The following is a 23,104-nucleotide window of genomic DNA, read 5'->3' as shown; positions in this document are numbered from 1 at the left end:
TTAAAAAAATACCTTTTTTTTTCAAAAAAACTCAAAATTTTTTTTATATACTATATTTGCAATTATTTAAGACTGACTATGTATAATAAATGAAAGTAGTTGAATTATACAAGTTTGTAGCTGCGCTACAGTTTGTTTGTAGAAATTGTCTATTTTTTGGGAAATATATTTGTTAAATATTTCAGTAACAATTTTAATGAATGACAAATGCAATATTAGTTTAAAATAACCATTTTTGTAGATAAATGATTAAGAGTTGAATTTTAAACCATATTATTTTTAAACATATTAACTTAATTTTATTTCTTTTTTTTTCAGAATGTTATTCAAAACGTCGAAAATGTTCCATCAATCGCCGGTTTTTGTGCAGAACTAACAGTTTTGAGTGTTGTGAATGTGGAGATTCAAGAAAAAGTGCCCCAGGTGCATCGGCCACCTCCTGGTGGCACTATTTTTCGCTGTGATAGTGGCCGAAGTGACGACTAACGGTGCGGATATCACAGACTTTTTCTCGGTAAATGTTTTAAAAGATGGCGAGGTGGAAACTAGGATTTACTATAAAGGAGTAGCTGCTAAAGAAACCAGTGTAGGAAAGGGGTAAGTCATTTTGTTATATCAAAAGTTTGATCTGATCAAACGTTTGAATTAAGAAAATTTGATTAGGGTGTCCCAATATTCCGTAGACATAGAACTACTACGTATATTTGGAATCAAATTAAGTTAATCTCTATAAAAAAGTGCTTCGTTTGTCCGTTAGAGGGCATCAAACTTTAAAAAAATAAACACAATTTTTCAGATATTTTAAGAACCGTTACACCGATTTGAATAACATTTTGAGTGTCTATGTTTTGCTAATAGTCTAAGAGCTGGCTACATAAAAAACCTTATCATCGTTACATGGCTAATTTTTGGTGTGAAGTATCCTTTTGTGTAGCCATTATGAAATAGGCATGTCTGCCAGCGCGATCCCGGGGCTTAAAGCGGGGGCGGCCAATCGAAAGGGTGAAATTTTGACACTAAAATATTATAAGATACATGAGTTATAATTGCGAAAATAGCTTTTATTTATTATTAAGAAAAGTGGAAAATTGTCGGCAGACATTTTTCTAGTCGCTGAAATGCCGACAGACAAAGCGAAAAAGGCATGAAATTTAAAATTATTAAAAAAATGAAATTTGAAGAATGAAAAAAATTATGGCATATTTGCATTCCTATTGGTGAAATGTCATATTTATTTATTTTAAAAGCCGTATGCAAAAGGGCAGACAAAAAGATCGTGGCTCAATCAGCTGCAGACAGTTATCAAACGCGCTTTATTCAGGGAACGCTGGCCGCCTCATCCATTTAAGTATACATAGATAAATCATATAATATACGATTATTTTATAAATATATTTTTTTATTATTTCAAAAACGATTTTTTTGTCTGCCCTTTTGCATACGGCTTTTTAAATTAATTAACAATAAACATGACATTCCACCAACCGACATGCATGTATGCGATGATTTTTCTTTATCAAAATTCTATGCCTCTTTCGCGTTGTCTGCCCGGCATTTCAGCCACGAGAAAAAATGTCTGTTAACAATTTTTACACGTTTCCTAATTTTAGCATAAAAAGCTATTTGGCAATTATAACTCGTGTACCTATTGTACTTATTTATGCGTGTATAATATTTTCAGTGTCAAAATTTCACCCTTTCGACTGGCCGCCCCCGCTTTAAGCCCCGATCGCGCTGCTGAACATGACTATGGTTCTTCACAATGGTTACACAAAGGATACTCTTCACACAAAAAATTGGGGCCATGTGTAACGATGATAAGGTTTTATGTGGCCAGCTCAGTCTATAAGTCCTTTAACATTTGACTTTCACAGAAATCAAGAAAAAGTACGAGGAGGGTGAAATCTACCCCCACCCCTGCAAAAATTTTAGTACAAATAATATCCAACACAACCGAAAACCGATTTTTTTTCTCGTAAATGCTCCCTCTAGTATTTACTTTATTTTTTGTCTCTTGTAAAAAAAACACTACCGCGCATACTTTTGAGGAAATAATTGTTTTTTCTGAAGCTGGCTCTCAAAAATGTTTTTGTCACTATGGAAGCGCATATAATCAATTATACCCTTAATAATCTAATTGGTGAAAATATGGAATTTTATGATTGTATCACAAATTATATTTGAGAATAAGCTTCATAAAAAGCTTAAAAACTTAATAAAATTTAAATTAATTAACGTTCAAGATTATTTTTGATTGATGCCTTCTAACGGACCAACAAAGCCCTTTTGTATAAAGGTGAATTATGTGCAATTCACTTATTTTGATTCAAATAAGACGTAGTTGTTCCACAGGTTTGTTCTATGTCCACAGAATATTTAAACTCCCTTATATTCTCAAAGTCTGCTTTAGAAAAATAAATTCTCAGAATTTTTTTTTTCAAAAACTATGCGTTGTGACGTTTCTGATTGTGATGAAGAGACCATTTTACAAAAAGAAGATCTGTAGTCAGTGGAGTTGGAAAATATTTATACTCAAATTTATGTAGGGGTGTGGGTAGTTCTATCCTCCCCATATTTTTTTTTTTGATTTTTGTGAAAGTCAAATCTTAAAGCACTTGGCAAAACATAGACACACAAAATCTCATTCAAATCGGAGTAACGGTTTCTAAAATACATCTGAAAAAATGTGTTTATTTTTTTAAAGTTTGTTGCCCCCTAGCGGACAAATGAAGCACTTTTGTATAGAGGTAAATTGTATCCAATGGACTTATTTTGATTCCAACAATACGCAGTAGTTCTATGTCCACGGAATATTGGGACACTCTGTATATACGTGGTAGAGCTGGTAGAGATTTCATATCCCTGCATATTCTATCCATAATTCCATTAATTGGAAAAGTCAAATAAATAATAAACAATTTTGGAGATTTGCAAATGAAAATTCAGAAAATCAAAGTGCATACATTGTTTCTTCGATCTTCGATCTTTGAAAGGTATTTCTGCATCAAATCAACTCACGCCTCGTAAATTAATGTAATCACTTTAGGCACGTATATCTGGATTAAGAAGGTGTAAATGACTTCACAAACTTCCTTATTACCTCCTAAATATTTATACTTATAAAAATTATACAAAGAAATATACTAGGTACAGGTTTTACAACAAGTTTTAATGTTTTAAATTAACGTGTCAATTTAAAAGATATCTAGGTGATCTAAATATTTCTTTAAACTTAAGAACATCTGGATTATTATTGTATGAAAACTCGACTGAAAAAGAACTAAATGTTATCAGTTCTATTATAAGTTTTTTTTCCATAACAGTATTGAGCATAAAGCGCACATTACTGGAAATAGCAATTATTAGATTGTTGCTTATTACATATAACCGATTGAAAAAAGGGCGTCAGAGAAACCCTCTCTGAAGAAAACCCTTTCGGAAGTGAAAGTCGCTCTAAAATTATTTTGGACATGTCTAGTGATGAGCAAATGAAGGGGTGGCTGCAATAACCAAGCAGCTCCATTTTAATGAATTTGTGGGAAACAACCAAACAAAAATGAGCTGCTTGGTTCTTACTGCAAACCAGCTACAACTAACGTCGCCATTTATGTACTGTTATACTGAGAGAACTGATTGTTGTAGGAAACGATCGGCCAATTATTTGAAAGGGTAATTCATTAAAAATCTCATTTTCGAAAAAAAGTGGAGCTGCCTGGTTATTGCAGCCACCCTTTCAAATGCAAGATCAAGAGACTCGCGAATATGGCGTATTGTTGGCGGCTACCATGAATCACATAGAGACCTTTTTGTTTTATTTTTTATTTGAAAAATTATAGGGGAGGGGTAATTATGTAAAAAATTCGTTACTTCTTGTCAGTTGTTATTATCTAAAAAAATTAGCGCCGGGAGGCACGTATAGCCGCCCATACTAAAATATGTTAATAAAAAGTTGGTCGGCAGTTAGTTTCAAAGTAAAGGCATTTTTCCAATTTTTTTTATCTCAGAAACGTTTTGCTAGCTACTGTAATTTTGGAGTTACGATTTTTTAAAATTTTTAACCCCCTCCCATAACCCCTTACCAACCCCCCACCCCCCAAAAACTAGCCAGATTCTTGGGTGCCACAGTATTTTTGTGCAAAATTTGGTTAAAATCGGTTTAGCGGTTTTTAAGTTATCGTGTTATACACAGACGGACAGACAGACAGACAGACACCCAGACACCATGAAAATATTTTGTATTTAGGTCATTTATGACCCAAATAACTCATTTTGAGTGAAATTAAAAAAAACTTTTTTTTGCCGATCTGAATAGCCTACTACACCTGTGGTATGGTCGACTAAAAATGAGATATAAATAAAAAAACGAGAAAAAATTGCAAAATCTTGCAGACTGCAGGTCTTGATCTTTCAGGTTTAATGTTTTAGTCATATTACAAACTATTAATTTTATTTATAATTTAAGAAGGTTGAGGAGATCTAAAGGGCTAAGATAATAATTGTTATGAATCATCTGTGTCGTTAATGTCACATTTGTCTTTAACACAATACTCCGTCGTTTCTTTGAATGTGTTAGACAATGTTTCAGTATTGTTACATGATAAAAAAACTTTGGGTGTCCATTGTCTTTATTTATTTTAACTTACACAACGTTTCTGTCATTTGAATCACCGATATCAACTAGAAACAAATTTTAAATCCTAAAACTGTTAAGCTTATATACTAGAGCACGACATTCGTCCATTAAAATGTTTGGTGCATTCAAGCGTCCAATGGGGATCGTGATATACAACGCGGGCTTCCGACCATTTCATGTTGCGTTGCTTGGATCACACATGATCCGCAATATCTGACTTGATTGTTTTACCTCCTTACGTATGTTTTTTAAGCTCGTTAAGTTGTACACATAGAGGAGGTTCTCACCGTGACATTCTGAAGCAAATCCATTTTTAAATTATGTCACTTTAGGGTTTTCGTTCGGTGGCATATTGTTTTTACTTGACAACATAACGACTTAACGCTCGGCGAACTCAGTCATGAAGCGTTCTGGTGTTTTCCCATTTTTCACACAAAATCTGCATTCGCCGTTATATATCTTAGCTTCAGAGGTGTTTGTTGGGGAGACAGTGTCCTGTTTAAAAACCCGTGACAATCCGAAGATTGTTCTTACTTAAATCGAGGAAAATATTTGATTTTTTTCGGTTGTAAGTTTTCAGAAATTTCTTCGAATATTTTAAACCGTTGGATGATTCCCATTCCAGGGTACGTATGGAGTCTTCCATGTTCTTGAGTTCAGCTTTAAGTTGGTTTCCGCTTGGAAAGCAGAACGGTTTTGGTCCAGTTAGTGTAGTGTTCGCTCCTTTTCTAGCTGGATCATTTGCTTTTTCACTGTCTTCTATCCTTTGGGGAGGTCGCACCCAGAGTAGGAGGACTTTATATCTTGGCGTAATTTGTTCACCTTCTCTAGGCATTCTTTGACCAACTTCGAATTGATGGTTACTGAGTTGATCGCGTTTAGTGCTGTTTGACTATCGGATAAGATAGCTATTTCCTATTTCCGATGTTCATATCTAAGATAAATTGTACGCATCTTTCGATAGCATAGATTTCTATCTGAAGGATGCTGGTGCATGTGCTTATTGTTTCGGAATATTTATTTTTCGATCCATATACTCTTATTCCTCTCCCTGCTTTGGTTTTGGAAGCGTCAGTATAGCACGTTATGGTATGGTCTTTAACCTGTTCAACAAACGTTTCTCTTCCAATCCTTTTTATTGCTCAATACTACAGTGAGGTGTTTCTCAAAGATGGACTTTCACTGGGAGTTGGAGGAGTGGAATTTTCCTTTTGAGGGTGTTCAAGTCCCTGAGCAGACAAGTCTCCCAGTACTGTTTCCGTCAATGACCATTCTAATCATTGTCGCGACAATGTCCAGTGTTTAGGGTAAATTTGCTACTGAAAGGGTAATCTAAAAATATAAAAGTAATATTTGCAAAATACTAACCACTGCATAAAATCCAAATGGAACTAGGTTGTCAGTAACTAAAATAGATATTTACGATAAAAGTGAGTTAACAGCATCATTAAGATACTTGTGTGGTTACACAACTCGTGCTATGCACTCGTTGTGCAACTTTCACACGCGTATCTTACTATTTACTATTTTAGTTACTGACAAAATGGAGTTAACTCGCATGTATTGTACAATATTTTATCTACGTCTAACTATAAAAACACACAATGAATTTTAAAAATTATTGTACTTAACTATATACCTATCCTAAAAATCAATTACCTTAATACCTTTGTTCAAATAACACCATGGATGGCAATGTCAATATAACAGTAAATAATATTGATGTCACTAGTTTAAAAAATGAGCGATTCGGAAAGTATTCCCTCTGATATTGAAGAAGAGGCATTCAGAGTCATTTCTGGATTGCTTCCAGCAAGATCGAAACAGAAGTATGAATATACATACTCTAAGTATGAAAAATGGTCCACCGAAAAAAAGTACACAACTATGGAAATGAAAAGGTACTCATAACATATTTTTTCAAGTTAGTGCAAAATAAATGTTTTACAAAATATTTTTTTCTCTTTGGTAGTCATCTAAAGAAGGAGTGCGGTAATGAAAATGCGTGAGTTAAGAAGCTCTTAACTCACTCACAATGCTTGAGTTAAGAGCTTCTTAACTCGCTGACGTAGATAAAACAAATTTACCTAACTAATCTCTACGTCGCGTGGTCAAAAGGAAAAATCGAAAAGAAAGAAAAGGATAAATAAATAAAATAAATAGATTCAGATATAGACGAAGGAAGGAGAGACTCTAGTATAAAATAAAAAATAACTTTGTGTAGGCCAGTTTACACTTTCATTTTCACCTTTCCTGAACTTCATACCTGACCTATTCTCAAGCAGTTTCGCATCAGCGATGTAAATTCATGACATCTCATTTATTATTCTCTCGGTCTAAGCTGCGTTCGAGTGGCACCTAGGGAGGGGGCCCCGTCTACAAAAGGGAAGAAAAGGGCGAACGTCTGTGGGAAAGCCCTAGAAAGCTCTTGTGGCGAGCGCGGCCACTCGTGCAGACGGTCCCCTCGCACGAGGTTTAACGTAAAGCCGGTTAAAACGTCTTTAGCGAGGGCGAAAGTTGCAGCCATTTAGTGGGGAAGTTGTTCGATAGATAAAATCAGGAGGAGGAAAAGTCCACAATAGTTGAATATTTCTTTAAATTGAATACAAATACCAGAGATTTGAAGGTATTAAAGATACAGATTAACGTTGTTACTAAACGAATTTCGGACTTTCATATTCTTTATTTATCACCGACCGAATATTGCTACTTTATTCGATAGAAAATGACACTCCGTGTAGAATGACATATCATATGTCAACTTTTGACATTTTCGCTCTGAAAAAAACCGTATTTTAAATTTCAATCTAGAGTGCCATGGCTGTGTTAAAAACACTAACTTTTAATCAAAGAGCCTTAGAAAATAGATTTAATCGTCTAATGTTTTTCGTGTCTTGTCCTCGCCGGTTAAAAATGCCCAAATCGTATAAATGATAACTCAATTTTTTTTCAAATGGAACAAAGGTGACTCGTTAGCATATTTGGAAAAGGCATTTTTAAGAATAATTCGGTACCACCCATTTAGTATTTTGAGTCAAATTGTCGTTATGAACCGCATTTTACAATTTGAATTAAACCATATGCGAAAATGTCATAAGTTGACATGTGATATGTCATTCTATTCATAGTGTCCTTTTTTATCGAATAAAGTAGAAATATACTGAGGGTGCCATTTAAAAATCAAAAGTTGTATTTATTTCCGGTGAAACAAGAAGTTACCAGAAAGCAACTGAATACGTCAATTAATCCTAATGTATATCATATACTAACATACATATATAAATTTCGTTTTTTGTTTGAAAAAATAGAAAAGTCTGGGTGATCCACTTTTGAGACGTACCCGGTATATTCAACTTCAGTTTGAAACACTCTATTGATAAAAATATTTTTAAAATGTGGGCTAGCATTGGTGGGTCCCTCATGATCGAGAAAAATCAAAGATTTCCCTTGGTTTATGTAAGAACAATCTTCGGACCGTCACGGGATTTTTAACAGGACACTGTCTCTTCAACGAATACCTCTGTAGATCGAAGCTAAACAACGGCCAATGCAGATTCTGTGGGGAAATGGAGAAATACCAGAACACTTCATCACTGAGTGCGCCGAGATGATAACCATTCGTGCCATACTTTTTGGTACCACTGATATCGAAGATGGAGATATATCCTCTGTAAAACCCTCTCAAATACTGTATAATGATGCATCTTCGATGTTCCCTAGCGTTCCAATTCCACATACTTCGAACCCTTTGAAGGAATTACTGAACGCAAATGGTCTCGACAACAAAACTGAAGTGAATATATTGAACTTACATCGCTATGTATGATACAAAATTGACAATTTTTTTAATTTAATAACAACTTTTTTGAACAACGGGAAAGTACGGCAATGGGCAGGGGTGGATGGGGAAGTGGAAACCGGCCCGGGAAAAACAGACAACCGGCCCAAATCCACAAAAACAAAATGACCATATCGAAGAAACACATTTTATTTATTAATACAATGTGTCCCAGAAATAAGTGCAAGTATTTTAACTGGTAGTATAGTTGAACCCCCCAAAAGCACGCCTATGAGGTTTTTTCGCAAAAAAAACTTTTGAAAATTCGGAATTTTTTGAAAAGTGTTTTGGATTTTTTTTAGTTTTTAGTTAAAAAACATAATTTCTTGATAACATGGCAACATAGGTTAAATTTACAAGAAAGAAAATCCAGAAAAGATCCAGTGGTTCTCAAAATTTGAGCAAAATTTTTTTTTTTTAAATTTTCAAAGTAAAATAACTGTGTTATTTTGGACTTATTTGAAAAACGATGAAAAGAAAATATGTTTCATTTATGGAGATCTACCACTCCTTACACTCCTTAAAGTACTTGCACTTATTTCTGGGACAATCTGTATATAAGTAAGGGTGTTTTTCGCTCGTGCGAAAAAGCTCTTTTGCTTCCGGTTTAAAAAAAAATAAATTGTCTTGATCAACATTTTCGTAAAGACCAATATTGGGTCGGACATCTGAATTTTTACTACAAAATGGCTCAGTTTTACAGGGTTCTACCGCTTTATTATATTATATCATTATCGATAACGGTAATTTGATCTTGAATAGGCTACGATTCTGATCACGATTTTGAGAAACTTTAAGACTCTTCCTGATTCATTCAGTTCAGCTGACCCAATCCTCTGTGAAATACATTACTTTTAGCTTTTCTGGTATATACTTTCTTACACATTGTAAAAAGAAATTCTCTCTTTTCTGCTACAGCAGCAGCCTCCTCGTGTACACGTGCTTTTAACTGAATGCACAGAACACACTAAAGAAGAACGCTAACTCCCATGCATTTTTTAGTTTCAAAACGGTTTCAAATTTGTAAAGAAATCTGTAATCTGTATATTGAAGTGGCGCCATCTAGCCACCCAGGAAAGTAACAAACGTGGCGGCAAATTTAAATAGATGCAATTTATTTTTAAGCAAGACGTATTGACTTGTTCGCCAGTTAGAGCCAATCAGATTTCTACAAAATAATGTGTAGTCATCTGATTGGTCCCAAGTTGGCAAACAAGTCAAATGGTAAAAAACAAGGATTTATATATAAAGGTTAAACCAGGTTAAACTATTGTAAAGTGTTAAATGGTTTGCTTATATCATTTTATGTGCATAAAAACCTACAATAAATAATTTATTTTAATTTACAGAAAATTATACCATGAAACATTTTACAAACAAATAAAACAACAGATTAAAAAGTATTATATATTATATTTTAATAATTAATATTAATATTTATTATAGTACCAGATTTAAGAACACATAACAAATATCGTTGGAATACAAGAGAAAGTGACGTCCATTAGAAACAATGTTTTATTTACGTGTATTTTTTACATATGGACTTGAACAACTGTGTAATATCACATTGTGGAGTTTATGTACAAAAATATGGAGTTGATCAATTTTTTTTTGTAAAATATATGGCGTTGTAAATATTACATTGTTAAAAATAAAATTCACGAACATTTGGACTTGGTTTAGGTTACCTCACTTCACTTTCTCGGATTATTAAATAAAATTGTTAGATAAATCAAAGAGCTTTAACTTAAACCTTACCTTTAATAAAGATCTTAAAAATCAAACACAAAACAAAGTTCAAAAAAATTCAAAATACAAAATCACGATTGTAAAATGTAAAAAAACACAGCCAAACAACCAGAAACAGCAGAAAACGCACACCTCCCGTTCAATTGCAAAACACAACTGAAGAGGAAGGAGGAAGCCGGAAACGGAAAACTGATTTGACATACAGAACAATGACAGAACATAATTAATAGGCCTATTTAGGCAACTATAAAAACAATTTTGTACGCAATTGTTAGGCAACTAGAAAAATTAAAATAAAAATACGCCATCTAGCGCCCCAGGAAATTACTACCCCAAAAAAAGATCGTTCAAGGTCGTATATCTCAGTTGACTGACCCTGACTGAATGAACCGGCGGTCGCCATTAAAACTGGAGCATTTTTTAGGTTATTATGCAGTTCTTTCACGAAACTTTCCTCTATACTTTTGTACATTTGGCATCTTGTATGATAATGCCATGACTCAAACGAGAAGAATCTAGGCAGCGGATATAAATGTGTTCCGATGTAATGTTATGTTACAGTCCATAATAACGAATATTTGGATTTTCGAGACATATTAATATTTTATTATCTAATCTAGTTTACACTTTATTTAACTCTTCTCTGCTGTCTCAGTAATTTTTAGCAAATTCATTGCAGCAACATTTTAAACAACAATTTAAACTTGTCTTTTAGTTCCGTCCGCAATTCAAGCCAAGCATAGATATGTTTTCTCCGTCAACCGCAGAGTTCGGCGTCAAATCTGTCTACCTTCTTACAAAGGGGGAGCTCGAAAAATATTGCACCGAGCGAGGCCCCAGTTGTCAATCTACACTACCGTATTCTTAGTATACCTTTAGATCGAGACTATTTAAATTTACCTAATGCTATTTATTCTTTTTTTCCTGCCAGTCACTCATATTTATTAGTTATTAATAAAAGAATAAAGGGTTAACTATACAGGGTGAGTGTTAAATAAGTGCAAATATTTTCAGGGGTGGTATATTTCGACCCCAGGAACATGTCTATGAGTTTTTTGCAAAAAAAGGTGTTAAAAATCGAGCACTTTTTTATATTTTTCTGTATATTTTAGAAAACTTTTAGAACGCCTGTTCACCGCAAATTTTCCCAATGGTATGTAGTTTTCCTTAATCTCTGATATTACGGCACTAAAAAATACAGAAATTGAGGTGGCTCAAATTTAAAAAATATATTTTTTTTAATTTACAAACTTTAATAACTCGATTGGACTTATTTGAAACTCGACAAAGAAAATATATTATGTTTATTTTATTGAGATCTACCAGCCCTGAAAATATTTGTTCCTTATAGTATAATAACAATTTTCAAACCGAACTAACAACAGATGATTATTAAAATTATAAAGTGTCCCAGAGAAAGACATTTTACAATAGTTATTTTACAAATTGGTGTTTATGTTTAAAAGCAACTGACGATTATACTGATGAAAATTGATTAGTTAGTTATGGAGTCACTAAGGATCTTACGTCACTTTAGTTAGAAGATTAACCATTTAATTTTTCTAGTCCAATCTTTTTTTTGAGCTCTGATCGGGACTGGCCCACCGGGAACTTTCCCTGTTTTTCCCATATGGCCCATCCACCCCTGGCAATGGGTATACATTGTCTCAATTTTTGGCTAATCTATTCAAGAGCAGGTCTGAAGTTGAGGCTAAAAATCAGTTTGAGTATTTTCGAAGAGTATGGTTTAGGTATGTGGATGATATTTTTGCTGTTTTCGACACACATTCTGACACCACCGATAATTTTATTTCTATATTAAATAATCGTTTTCTTTCCATTAAATTTACCTATGAAATTGAGAACAACGATAGATTACCATTTCTAGATGTATTAGTTATTAGAAATACTACTAATTATTGTATAATTAGTTATAACTCAAGGAAGGGAAGCACAATAGATCTATAAGGTCGCGGTGATTAACTTCATCCATTTACTTCCCGAATCTAATCTAACCTAACTTTCACCCTCCCATACAATCTACATCTACAATCTACCATTGGCTGCCTATTTTATAAAAAAGATGTAAATAGTAAATATCATAAACCTTACACCTAAGTTATAGCGTTTTCAGAACACTGGGTCTCACTCAGGGTTGCCACCTTTTGTACTTAAAAAATTGGCACAGCACTGGTGCAACCTTTTTTCTTAAATATAAAATTTTATGTGCTCATCGGATTTTGAAACAATATTTTATGCCTTTTTGCATTAACTTAAAAAAAAATCAAAATTTATAAATAATTACCTATGTAAAAATAAAAAATGAAAAATTGATAACAAAATTAATAAACAATAAACCAATCAATTAAATCTAAAACAACTAGAACAAAACCTAAACAAAATCAAAAGTTACAGCTGTATAATCTGTATAATTGACTTTATTAGTTTATTTAATTATTTTTAAATGACTTTTTTTTGCAAAATAAGGCCACTAATTGACCACAATACACCAAAACACTTTAAAATATAACATATTATACACAAGCATAAAAAGGCCTTAATTTCCATTAAACGCTTTACTTTTAACACTGGACGCGCGTTTCGTTGACCAGCTTAGCATCATCAGCAGATGATGAAAACTGATGGTTAGATTTAAATTTATGGTTAGCGAAACGAGCGTCCAGTGTTAAAAGTAAAGTGTTTTGGTGTATTGCGATGAACTCGTGTTTTATTTTGCTGTTGTAATACCAAAAGTTCCAACCCCCAACTGTAATGAATATTTTTTATTTGTTTTGTTGTTGCAATAATAGAGCCTTGTCATTTTTAATAAAATCCAAAAATTCTTATATGCGATATATTAAAATTAAATGAGATTTGAAGTTCGGTACTAATGAGCTTAATTGAACATCTATTTCTAGCGTCTACTTCAACATCATACGTGAAAATATATAAAAAACAACCCCTTAAACAATGAAGGCATATACCCTAACTATAACTGCATATACTAACATACTCTAGTTTTAAAAGTACTTTATTTTTTATCTATAATTTGTATATACTTTTTGTTTGGCAAATTTCCTTTGCCCAAGTTTTTATTATTGAATATTCATTAAACAGATTATCAATATCTATACTTCTTTTAATTCTAAAATTTCTAAGATTTTAGTTAATTCGTGGAAAAGAACTGTTTTTAAATTCAAGAAATTATTTAACATGTATTTTTAAAAATAACTTTTACAATTTTAATGTTTATTAAAAACGTGGCTATTATTTGAAATAAAAATCGGGACATTAGGGCTTTGCGTGGGGACGCGGTATCTTTGGATCAAAATCGGGACCAATGACTAAAGAATATAAGGACATGTAACGCCCCTATACGGGCTGCAGCAGAATTTGTGACCTAAGAGACGTTTCTTTTGCTGGCAAACAATGAGTCATCATTTGGTCACCAGCGACAATTTTTTGCAATTTTAATAGTTTGTGTGTAGTAAACTTTGTATAAACTTTATTACAATGGTGATTAGTTGTTCAGCTTTCAAATGTAAAAGCAGTAGCGATAAGAAAGAGCCGGAATTACGTTTCAAAGGTAAATAAACAGTCCACTCCAACTTTATAGCGTTTTCTTATTGAATTCGATAATTATTCTTCAATTTCAATTAACATCTATATGTACTTGTTATGTGCTATACGTCGATACTAGTTTTGTACCTTTTGTTAACATTTTAATACGTTTTTTTCGTAATTAATTAGGTTAAGAAAAAATGTGTAAATATGTGCCACGGCACTGTTTGGTAACATCGTCACAATTTGCTCTCGGGTGTTATTTGTCCTTAGATTCTTTAGTCATTGATAGGAACTGTCCCGACAAAATCGGGACAGGTGGCAACCCTGGACTCACTGTATTATTTTCTTTATTTTATACACAATTTTGTGGTGTGTTTCTAGTTCTGTGGTGTCTGGCAGTCGTGTAAAAACAATAATAACTGACAAATACGTAAGAAGAACTGTGGCAATTCTTAATATTTATCGGTCGTTTTGTTACGTTGTCACCGCAAGGTCTCCAAGGGCACTCAGGCCTAACTCCTCCGTTGCGAATGATGGCCTATTTTATTGCGCTATTTGAAGCGAGTGTGCTCTCCATAAGCCATCAAAAAAAAAGGTCGCAAAGGCGCCGAGGGCTCGCATTGTTCCTCGAGCCGTTTCGAGATCTCCGCTTATTCAGACCATAGATTCGTTACGGTTTCGATCGTAAATTATCGTGAACGTTAATTCTTTTACTTACATACTTGCAAAGGTTTCTATTTAAAAAATCTGCTCTAAAAATACTACATGGAATGATATAGGATGGCTGTAAAATTGATAGTTATACAAGACGGCTGTTATGTACACATTTTTTACTTTAAATAAAGTTTGTGTCTTTGTGGCGGATTCATTTTGGAAAACACTGGACATACCGAGTGTTTTCCAAAAATGAATCCGCTAAATCAATAGTAACTGAAACATACCCATGCGTTGAATGCAATCGAAGCGGAAACCGCAGCTTGTCAGTAGCTTCTTACTAGTGATGAGCGAGGCTTGTCTTGGCCTTGGTCTTGCACATAAAGCAAGATCAAGACCAAGACTAGTTTTTGATCTGCAAAATCAAGACCGACCGGTGCAAGACTTTGACAAGAGCAAGACCAAGCATGCAAGACTCTTGTAGTCTCGTATTTTTTTTCACGTTTATATAGTATAAGAAATTACTTATTTTGTTTTAATTTACTACAAATAGCGTTTTCTCGACTACTGTATAAAATTAAAAAAAATTATTTTAATATAATAATAAACAATTTGACTCGAAATACCAAGTGTGCGTGGTACCAAATTATTCATGCTCGAAAAAAATCCTTTTCCAAATATGCTAATAAGCCACCCTTGTTCCATTTGAAGAAATTGAGATATGATTAAAAATACGATTTGGGTATATTTTAACCGGCCAGGACAAGACATGAAAAACATTAGACGATCAAATCTATTTTTTCAAGGTTCCTTGATCAAAAATTAGTGTTTTTAACACAGCCATGGCACTCTAGATTGAAATTTAAAATAAGAATATTTGACGTGAAAATGTAAAAAATTAACATATGATAACTATTCAGAAGAGAGTGTCATTTTCTATGCAGTAAAAATATACCGAGGTTGTCCTTTAAAAATCAAAAGTTGTAGTCATTTCCAGTGAAATAGGAAATGACCAAAAACAATTGAATACGTCAATTAATCTTAAAATATGGCATATACTAAAACAGCAAATCTCGTTTTTTATCTGAAAAAATTAAAAATTTATAGGGGTGAGCCAGTTTTGAGACGCGCTCGGTATATGGAAAGGAAAATAAAATCGCGGAAGTATTGTGTATTTGTTTAATCGTGAATAGGCAATAGACATGTCTAAAATTACTTTTTACAACTAAAAAAAATAAAATAAAGTAAAAGTAGTGTGTTGCGAGAAAACTCGAAGGACTTGATTGATTACTGTTTTTTAGTGGTCAGTAAGAAAGAAGTGCCTGGAGCGGACAGTTAACATATGTAGACTGGTAGGAAAAATGTTAACAGGTTGATGATTTACTGACTGCGACATTCCCGGAGAACGTTTAATCATTCCTCGATAACAATAAAATAATTAAATAATATTATGAGTAAAACTAAAAAGTGATAAAGTACCTATGTAAACAGTAGATGAAGATTGTATGGGAGGGGGGGGGAGGCATTCCGCGACCTTATAGATAGAATATTGTGTCCCCTGTCTTGAATTAAGTATAACCGTAACCACCGTAATAAGAAGGCCGCACAGCTGTGACGTAAAAATCTCGTGACGTCACCAACTGGAGGCGCAACTTTATTTAGCAGCGTTGATAATTACCCGATAAAAGTTCAAATTGTGGATCTTTTTTCACTCACCAGATAGATTTCGAAGTTTTAAACTGTCTTTTTCCGAGTTTTTATTTATAAAAATATTATAGTATATAAAAATAGTTTTAATAGAATACGGAAAAAATCATACCAGTCAATAAATGTTTATCTCTCACTTTTTATCAATCAAATTTAATAAAGGAATATTTTAAGTTCACAATAGTGTATAATCTGAGAAAAAAAAACAATAAAAAAATCGAGGGGTAAACCACTAGTGGAAATCATTGTACATTTTCCTGGGAATAACAGGGCAATCAACTGGGAATACATGGAAATCCCTGAAAATCACCTGGGAATACCTGGGAATTACATGGGAATCCCTGGGAATCACCTAGGAATCAACTGGCAATCGCTGGGAATGATGTGGTAATCGTTAGGAATCACCTCATCCTAACCTAGAAATCACATGTCATTATACAAAAGTTTTTCACGAAGCGGCGTCCCCGTTCGCATGTGTACAGTACGTCTCTTCGTTCTGTAGCTACGGGGTACGGGGTATATTCTCTCGATGTTTTTCGTAAAAAATTAGACGACGCTTCCCATCAATAAAAATTTGACAAATTTGCAGGTGGCCAATAAAATAAGTGGGCGGAGCGATTTGCGGTGACGTACTCGTCAAGTCGACGTATAAGATATATTGCTGTTTATTTAAATGTTTTTTTTCGCATTCCTTTCATAGACACAGATCCAGTAGACGTACTTTACCCATTTATTGTGATTAGAAAGTTGTCAGGCCTGTAAAACTTTTGCTAAAGCAGTAAGATAAGTAGGTACTCTACTCTGTACTCTGTACTATTAATATTATTTAATATACTTCGTTGCTTGTATAATATTTATTATTTAAAAATTCAACTAATTTTAATCTTTCCTTGGTGTCTAAAGTATCGTTAGACGGGTGTGTAATAATAAAATAAAAAATGGCCGATTATCAACAGCTGATTTCAGATTTCTAGCTTTCAAGCCAGATCAATGACTAAAGAATCCAAGGACAAATACCACCCGAGAGCAAATTGTGACGATGTCACCAAACAGTGCCGTGGCACATATTTAACTTAACCTAGCTGTTTGAAGAGATATTTATATTTTTTGATAAATGTTTTGACTACGCCTATGGTGTATACTGTGGTATCATACTAATTAATTACGAAAAAAACGTATTAAAATATTAACAAAAGGTACAAAACTAGTATCGACGTATAGCACACATCAAGGACATATAATATCAGAAAAATAATTATCGAATTCAATAAGAAAACTAAAAAAACGCTAAAAAGGTGGAGCTGATTGTTTATTTACTTATGAAACGTAACTCCTGGCTCCTTCTTATCGCTGCTGCTTTTACACTTGAAAGCTGAACAACTAATCACCATTGTAATAAAGTTTATACAAAGTTCACTACACACAAACTATTAAAAATCGCTAAAATTGTCGCTGGTGACCAGATGATGACTCATTGTTTGCCATCAAAAGAATGGCGTCTAAGGTCACAAATTCTGTTGTAGCCCGTTTATATGGACGTTACATGTCCTTATATTCTTTAGTCATTGAGCCAGATGGTAACAAGCTCGGTAATAAGGTTAAATTTTATTTGTCAATTTGTTAATTTTGATTTTTGGGTGCGTTCAGATTAAACAAAATGTATTTTCAAAAGTAGCTAATTGATAAAAGATATGTAATTAAATAAAATGGCTGTAATATTATCATCATAAAATTCAAATAATACAAGAGCACCAAGAGTTAAAAAGTATCTTTATGATTGTCACGACATATTTTTATTATTAAACGCTCGATTAAACGATTTTATTTAACTTGTATTGACTGATTGGGCTGTCTGTCAAATATTGCGATTCATTTTTTACACACTTCTTGTAAACCGATTTTAATAAAATTTGGCACAGTAATGTAAGTCCGATGACAATAGATTATTATGAAAAAAAAATGGGGATAGGGGGTGGTTCAGGAGTGTAAATTCATAACTTTGGCACCAAAACAGATACAAACATGCGGTTTTCAGATTTATGATTTTATCGGGGATTTTATGTTTTATGAACTCAATCTTATGAAAAAATATCGGAAATACAGAGGTTGGTGAGGGGTGTAAAGGGGGTAAATTCAGAATTTTGTAATGAAAACGGATACAAATATGCGTTGTTCAGATTTATGTTTTGATTTGATAACAAGAAATTTTTATAAAAAAAAACGGAGTAGGGGGTAGGTAAGGGGTGTAAAAGGGGTAAAAACTCATAACTTTGGAATAAAAAATGATACGACCTTACAGTTTCAGATTCATGATTTTATGTGGTAAAAATACAATTTAATGAAAAAAAAGAGGATGAGTGAGGGGTGTGAGGGGGGGAAATTCACAATTTTGGAACCAAATCAAATATGAATAGGCGGTATTGATGATTTGATCTGGCGAGAATACAATTTAACTCGCAATTTAATCAACGAAAATGAGTGTAGGTGGGTGAAGGGTGTAAAGGGGATAAGTTCATAATTTTCTTATCAAAACAGATACAAACATGCAGTTTTAAGAAGTAAAGAGTGGAGAGGGTGTTTTTGATTAAGACCTCGATTAAGACTAAATTGTCCATTATCGAGTCCATTAGCTTAGACTCATATTATGCTGTGTACTATGACACGTAATGGTATCTAGGGCTAGTAATCAACTGTAAATCAGAAAAAAATTAAATGACATTTTTACAACAGGACAAGGATATTTTTAAATGGCCCAAAAAGACCATACAAGAAGTTCATCGACGTTTCATTTTTCATGGACCTATCACATTATGTGGCTGTGATCCGTTTACTATAAAGAGAAACGATTTGGTTGCCATTAACAAAAAATACAAAGATTTTAAATGTTAATAATTTATCTATTTAGATACTATTTATCAGTTTCGTTCTTTTTTTTAAATAGGTAATAATATTTTAGTTTTTTTTAGCCAATGTATTTTTGTAACCTGCTTCAATATGTTTAGTACCAGTGGCGGATACAGGGGGGGGGCCCATGGGGCCCGGGCCCCCCCTAAAATCTGTAAATTAGGTTAAATATTAGGCTTTTGGGTTAAAAATGGCGCCCTAAAAGGCATATTTGGCATTATTTTTTATTTGGGCTCCCCATAAAATAAATTTCTGTATCCGCCCCTGTTTAGTACAATGTTTTTTTTTATTCTGTTTAACTTATAAGCCATTCATTCATAATGATTTTCTTAGTTTCAGTTTATCATATTTTGTTTCATTTTTTAGCATTAAATGTAGGTAGGTATGTGTATTTTAATTATTATAACTTGAAATTTATAATGAAATATAATGAAATCTCTAAGAAATCATGCTTATTATTGCTTATGGCGTAATGAAGAAATATTTTTAAAATTTCTGATGTTTTAAAATATTCATATTTTTGCTAGATGCGGCTAGTACATGTTTTTCGATCACAATAAAACGAAAATAAACACTTAAACATTGTTTTCGTAATTAAATTGGCTGGGAATCAAGTGATTGCTTAGGAAATCAGCGAGGAAATCAGGTAATCAATCGGGAATCACATGGGAATCGTTAAAAAACTGGGAATCACTTGGGAATCGTATAAAAATACTTGGCAATTAGTGGAAATCAGTGGCAATACTTGGGAATACATGGGAATAATTGATGAGTGATTGCCAAATATAGAAATCATTGTACATTTTTTAACATGGTGGTTGACCCCTCGAAAAAAATAGATATTTTTTATAGTATATATTTTATGCATTTTATCGATATTTTATGCCCCCTACACCTACGGTGCCTGTCGTAGCGCGTAGCGGAGTAGTATTGCCGCAGTTGACAGTCATCGATTTATCGGTAGGTGTGCGGATGTGGTCAGCGGTAATTATAATCGATAATAGAAGGATGAAAAAAGTTATAAATTAGTTTTATTTTTAATAAAAAAAAAGTAAAAAGAAGTGTTTAAACCATAAAGTGATTATAAGTATGTGCAATTATACAGTTTAAAAGGTATAATGCCTTGGGTTTCCAAAAGATGAAATTACTAATATAGTTTTATTTGAATATATAATTTTTAACAAAGTTTTGCAAAGCCATGTTACTCAAAATTCACAATAAAAAAATATTTTTATCACAAGTATCTTTGGATTACATTAAAAGTAATAACACCGTTATTAAAATTTCTGCAATGCACTATTTATAAAGCTAAGTTATTGTAGAAATTGTCATAAATTCTATTAGAAATACACGTCTGAAAAAAAACTACTGTTGTTCGATAATGATAGACTTGGAAAAGGAAATAAAAGAAACTTAGACACACTTACAGCCAGGGGCGGCTTGTCCTATGAGGCAGATGAGGCAGTGCCTCACCAATACATTTGAAGAATTACACGTATTAATCGATACATCTTTAATCACAATTTTATATTTTTTTCCCTATTTGCATCAATAATAATTGTATTTTTTATCCGTCATTCTACAATAAATTACGTCGATGGTATTCCTTTAAACGCGCTTCCTTTCCCATAGGCGACAAACTCGGATATATATATATATATATATATATATATATATATATATACTATATATATATATATATATATATATATATATATATATATATATATATATATATATATATATATATATATATATATATATATATATATATATATATATATATATATATATATATATATATATATTTTATTTAATTTTTTTCTTGGCTTTAGGTCAGGTAAAAATGCGAAAAACGGTTTTTTATATTAAATATTTCATGACGTTTCGACCTGGTAGGGTCTTTATCAAAATTTATTACTAAAAAAAATTTATAGTCACATTATGAACGTACTAATTAAAAATAATAGTAATATATATATAAAAATTCTATTTTGTTACCTTGAACGTAGATTGTTTACTTATTACAACTTATCATTTTCTTTCTGAAATCTATTTTTATAAGGTGGCATGAGAGAAAAAAAAAAGATAAAAAGCCTACCTTAGCGAAGAACATATATCCAAATTGGTTTCCACAAACATAACACAAACATATCAATAAAGTCGTCACAATTTTTGCACAGAGACATACACATTTAATGGATTTTACAACACTGAATAATATATCTTACTCAGGTTGTTTATGTCTATCCTATCATTAACTGAGTGTTGGTTTTTTTGGATAGCAATAGATTCAAGAATTTCTCTTTTTTTGGTATTATATTCGGTGCCAATTATTTTTGTACTTTCAAAGTCAAAACTGTGATTTTTTTGGATTTCATGCAAAGTTAGGGCTGTTTTATTTTTCTTGTCGTATTTATGACGTAAATTTTAAAAAAAATTTTTGTTCTTAAAGAAGTATATGTGCAGAGGTTTGCCTCTCGCCTTTCCTTGTCTAACGTATTGTGGTATATCGCATTGACGGAGCGACAGCGTTCACTGGAATCTTAAATAAATAGAATGAAAAGAAAAAGCATAGGCAAAACCTTTAGTTGAAGAGAGATAAAAAAATGTATCGAGTAGTAGCGCGTAAAAAGACCGTATTGAGGCGAGCCTCAAATGTAAATTTAAACCTTAAAAGCCGTTCGTTAAAAATATGTATCACTTCCCGATCAGCCCGAGAGATTTTAGGCGACAGGCTGAAAATGCAGAATTGCATTATTTGGAAATTTGTATTAGTTTGAATCACAGTTTGAATTAACTCTGCCGGTTATTGCACTGTTTTGTCTCTAATTGATTATACGACTGTATATTGACTATATACGTTTTTAATGTGAATTGCATGTTTAATTACTCGTCTTACTGATTACAACGTATTAAGTAAATACCTAAAAAGTGGGCAGTGACTTGTTGATTGATATGATGATTTAGAGGGACCATGCATCATCAGAGGACTTCCCCAGGTAAAGTTTTTCGAATTCGAATCATTTCTAGATAAATTGTGTAGTCGTATAGTCAAAAAGTAAAGCAACCTGTTACAGAGATTTAATTTTGTTTTATTTTTATAGGATGGGTAGAAAAACAAAATTTTACCATACAGAGTAAAATATAAGACAAAATATCCTGAGGTCGCTTTGATAAAAATTTACTGTTGCAATAGCCCTATGTAATAGGTACCGTATGATCGAAAAAACGGCGTCCAGTTGGCTTGAAATGACGATCGATGACATTTTCCCATATAATTTTACATATAAAATGACAGCGATCTTCATTTCATAGCCAGCGCTGACGCCGTTTTTATTCGATCATACGGTATAATACTACGAATTATATTACATACGGCTTAAGGCAACTGCTAAAAAATTTAGAAATATTTTAAATACAAAAAATGTGCGCTTTTTTTAAGTCTGTAGGTATCTAAAATACTAAAAATAATATACAGTGTGTACTGCATTTAAAAAAATTGAGATATAGCATTATAATATTGCAATGTTGGCCGTGCCATAAAAAATCCCTGTATAAAATAATGTAAATTTTTCTCCAGATTTCTTCTTTTGTCCTACATACCTCGGTATGCTACATACTTAAGCAATAATATATCAATAAGTTAAATTCACTCCAGGTTTTACCACTTTTAAAAAATGAAATTTTCAAATATGAATTATCATGGAAATCCCGCATATATAGTGCTTCAAATAAATCAATAGTGTGATGTATGCTGAATTTTATGCTGAATCCAATTCTGTACAGAAAAATGGTAATGCGACTGCAATTTTAAAGAAAATATTTTTTTAGGATATGCAGTTTTTTTATATAGAATTTTTTTTTCATGTATTTGTCAACTACGAAGATATTGGACTTCCTCGTACTAATGGTCACCCTATATACATACTAATAAAAATTCTCTTCTAATGTGCCAACATCTTCCAGTGCTACGAGCCGCCCCTGCTTACAGCATAAATAAATACAATGACGATGGATAATATGAGATGGGATATTAATCTGATGTTTTT

At 32.6% G+C, this 23,104-nt stretch overlaps 1 protein-coding gene across 1 annotated transcript in view; it reads left to right on the top strand.

Annotated features, from left to right (window-relative positions):
• Positions 1 to 318: 318 nt before the first annotated feature.
• Positions 319 to 23,104, top strand: part of LOC115886214 — a gene marked incomplete at its 5' end in the record, with an annotated part of 128,241 nt that continues 105,455 nt past the window's right edge. The window contains 1 exon segment of the mRNA XM_030905297.1: positions 319 to 597. Within this exon segment, the coding sequence (XP_030761157.1) occupies positions 395 to 597 (203 nt within the window).

The sequence above is a fragment of the Sitophilus oryzae genome, unplaced genomic scaffold (genome assembly GCF_002938485.1).
Source record: "Sitophilus oryzae breed Bouriz unplaced genomic scaffold, Soryzae_2.0 scaffold_474_pilon_pilon, whole genome shotgun sequence".
Taxonomy (NCBI): Eukaryota; Metazoa; Arthropoda; class Insecta; order Coleoptera; family Curculionidae; genus Sitophilus; species Sitophilus oryzae.
Note: the sequence above shows the minus strand (reverse complement) of the source record. Positions and strands in the feature narration are given on the sequence as shown.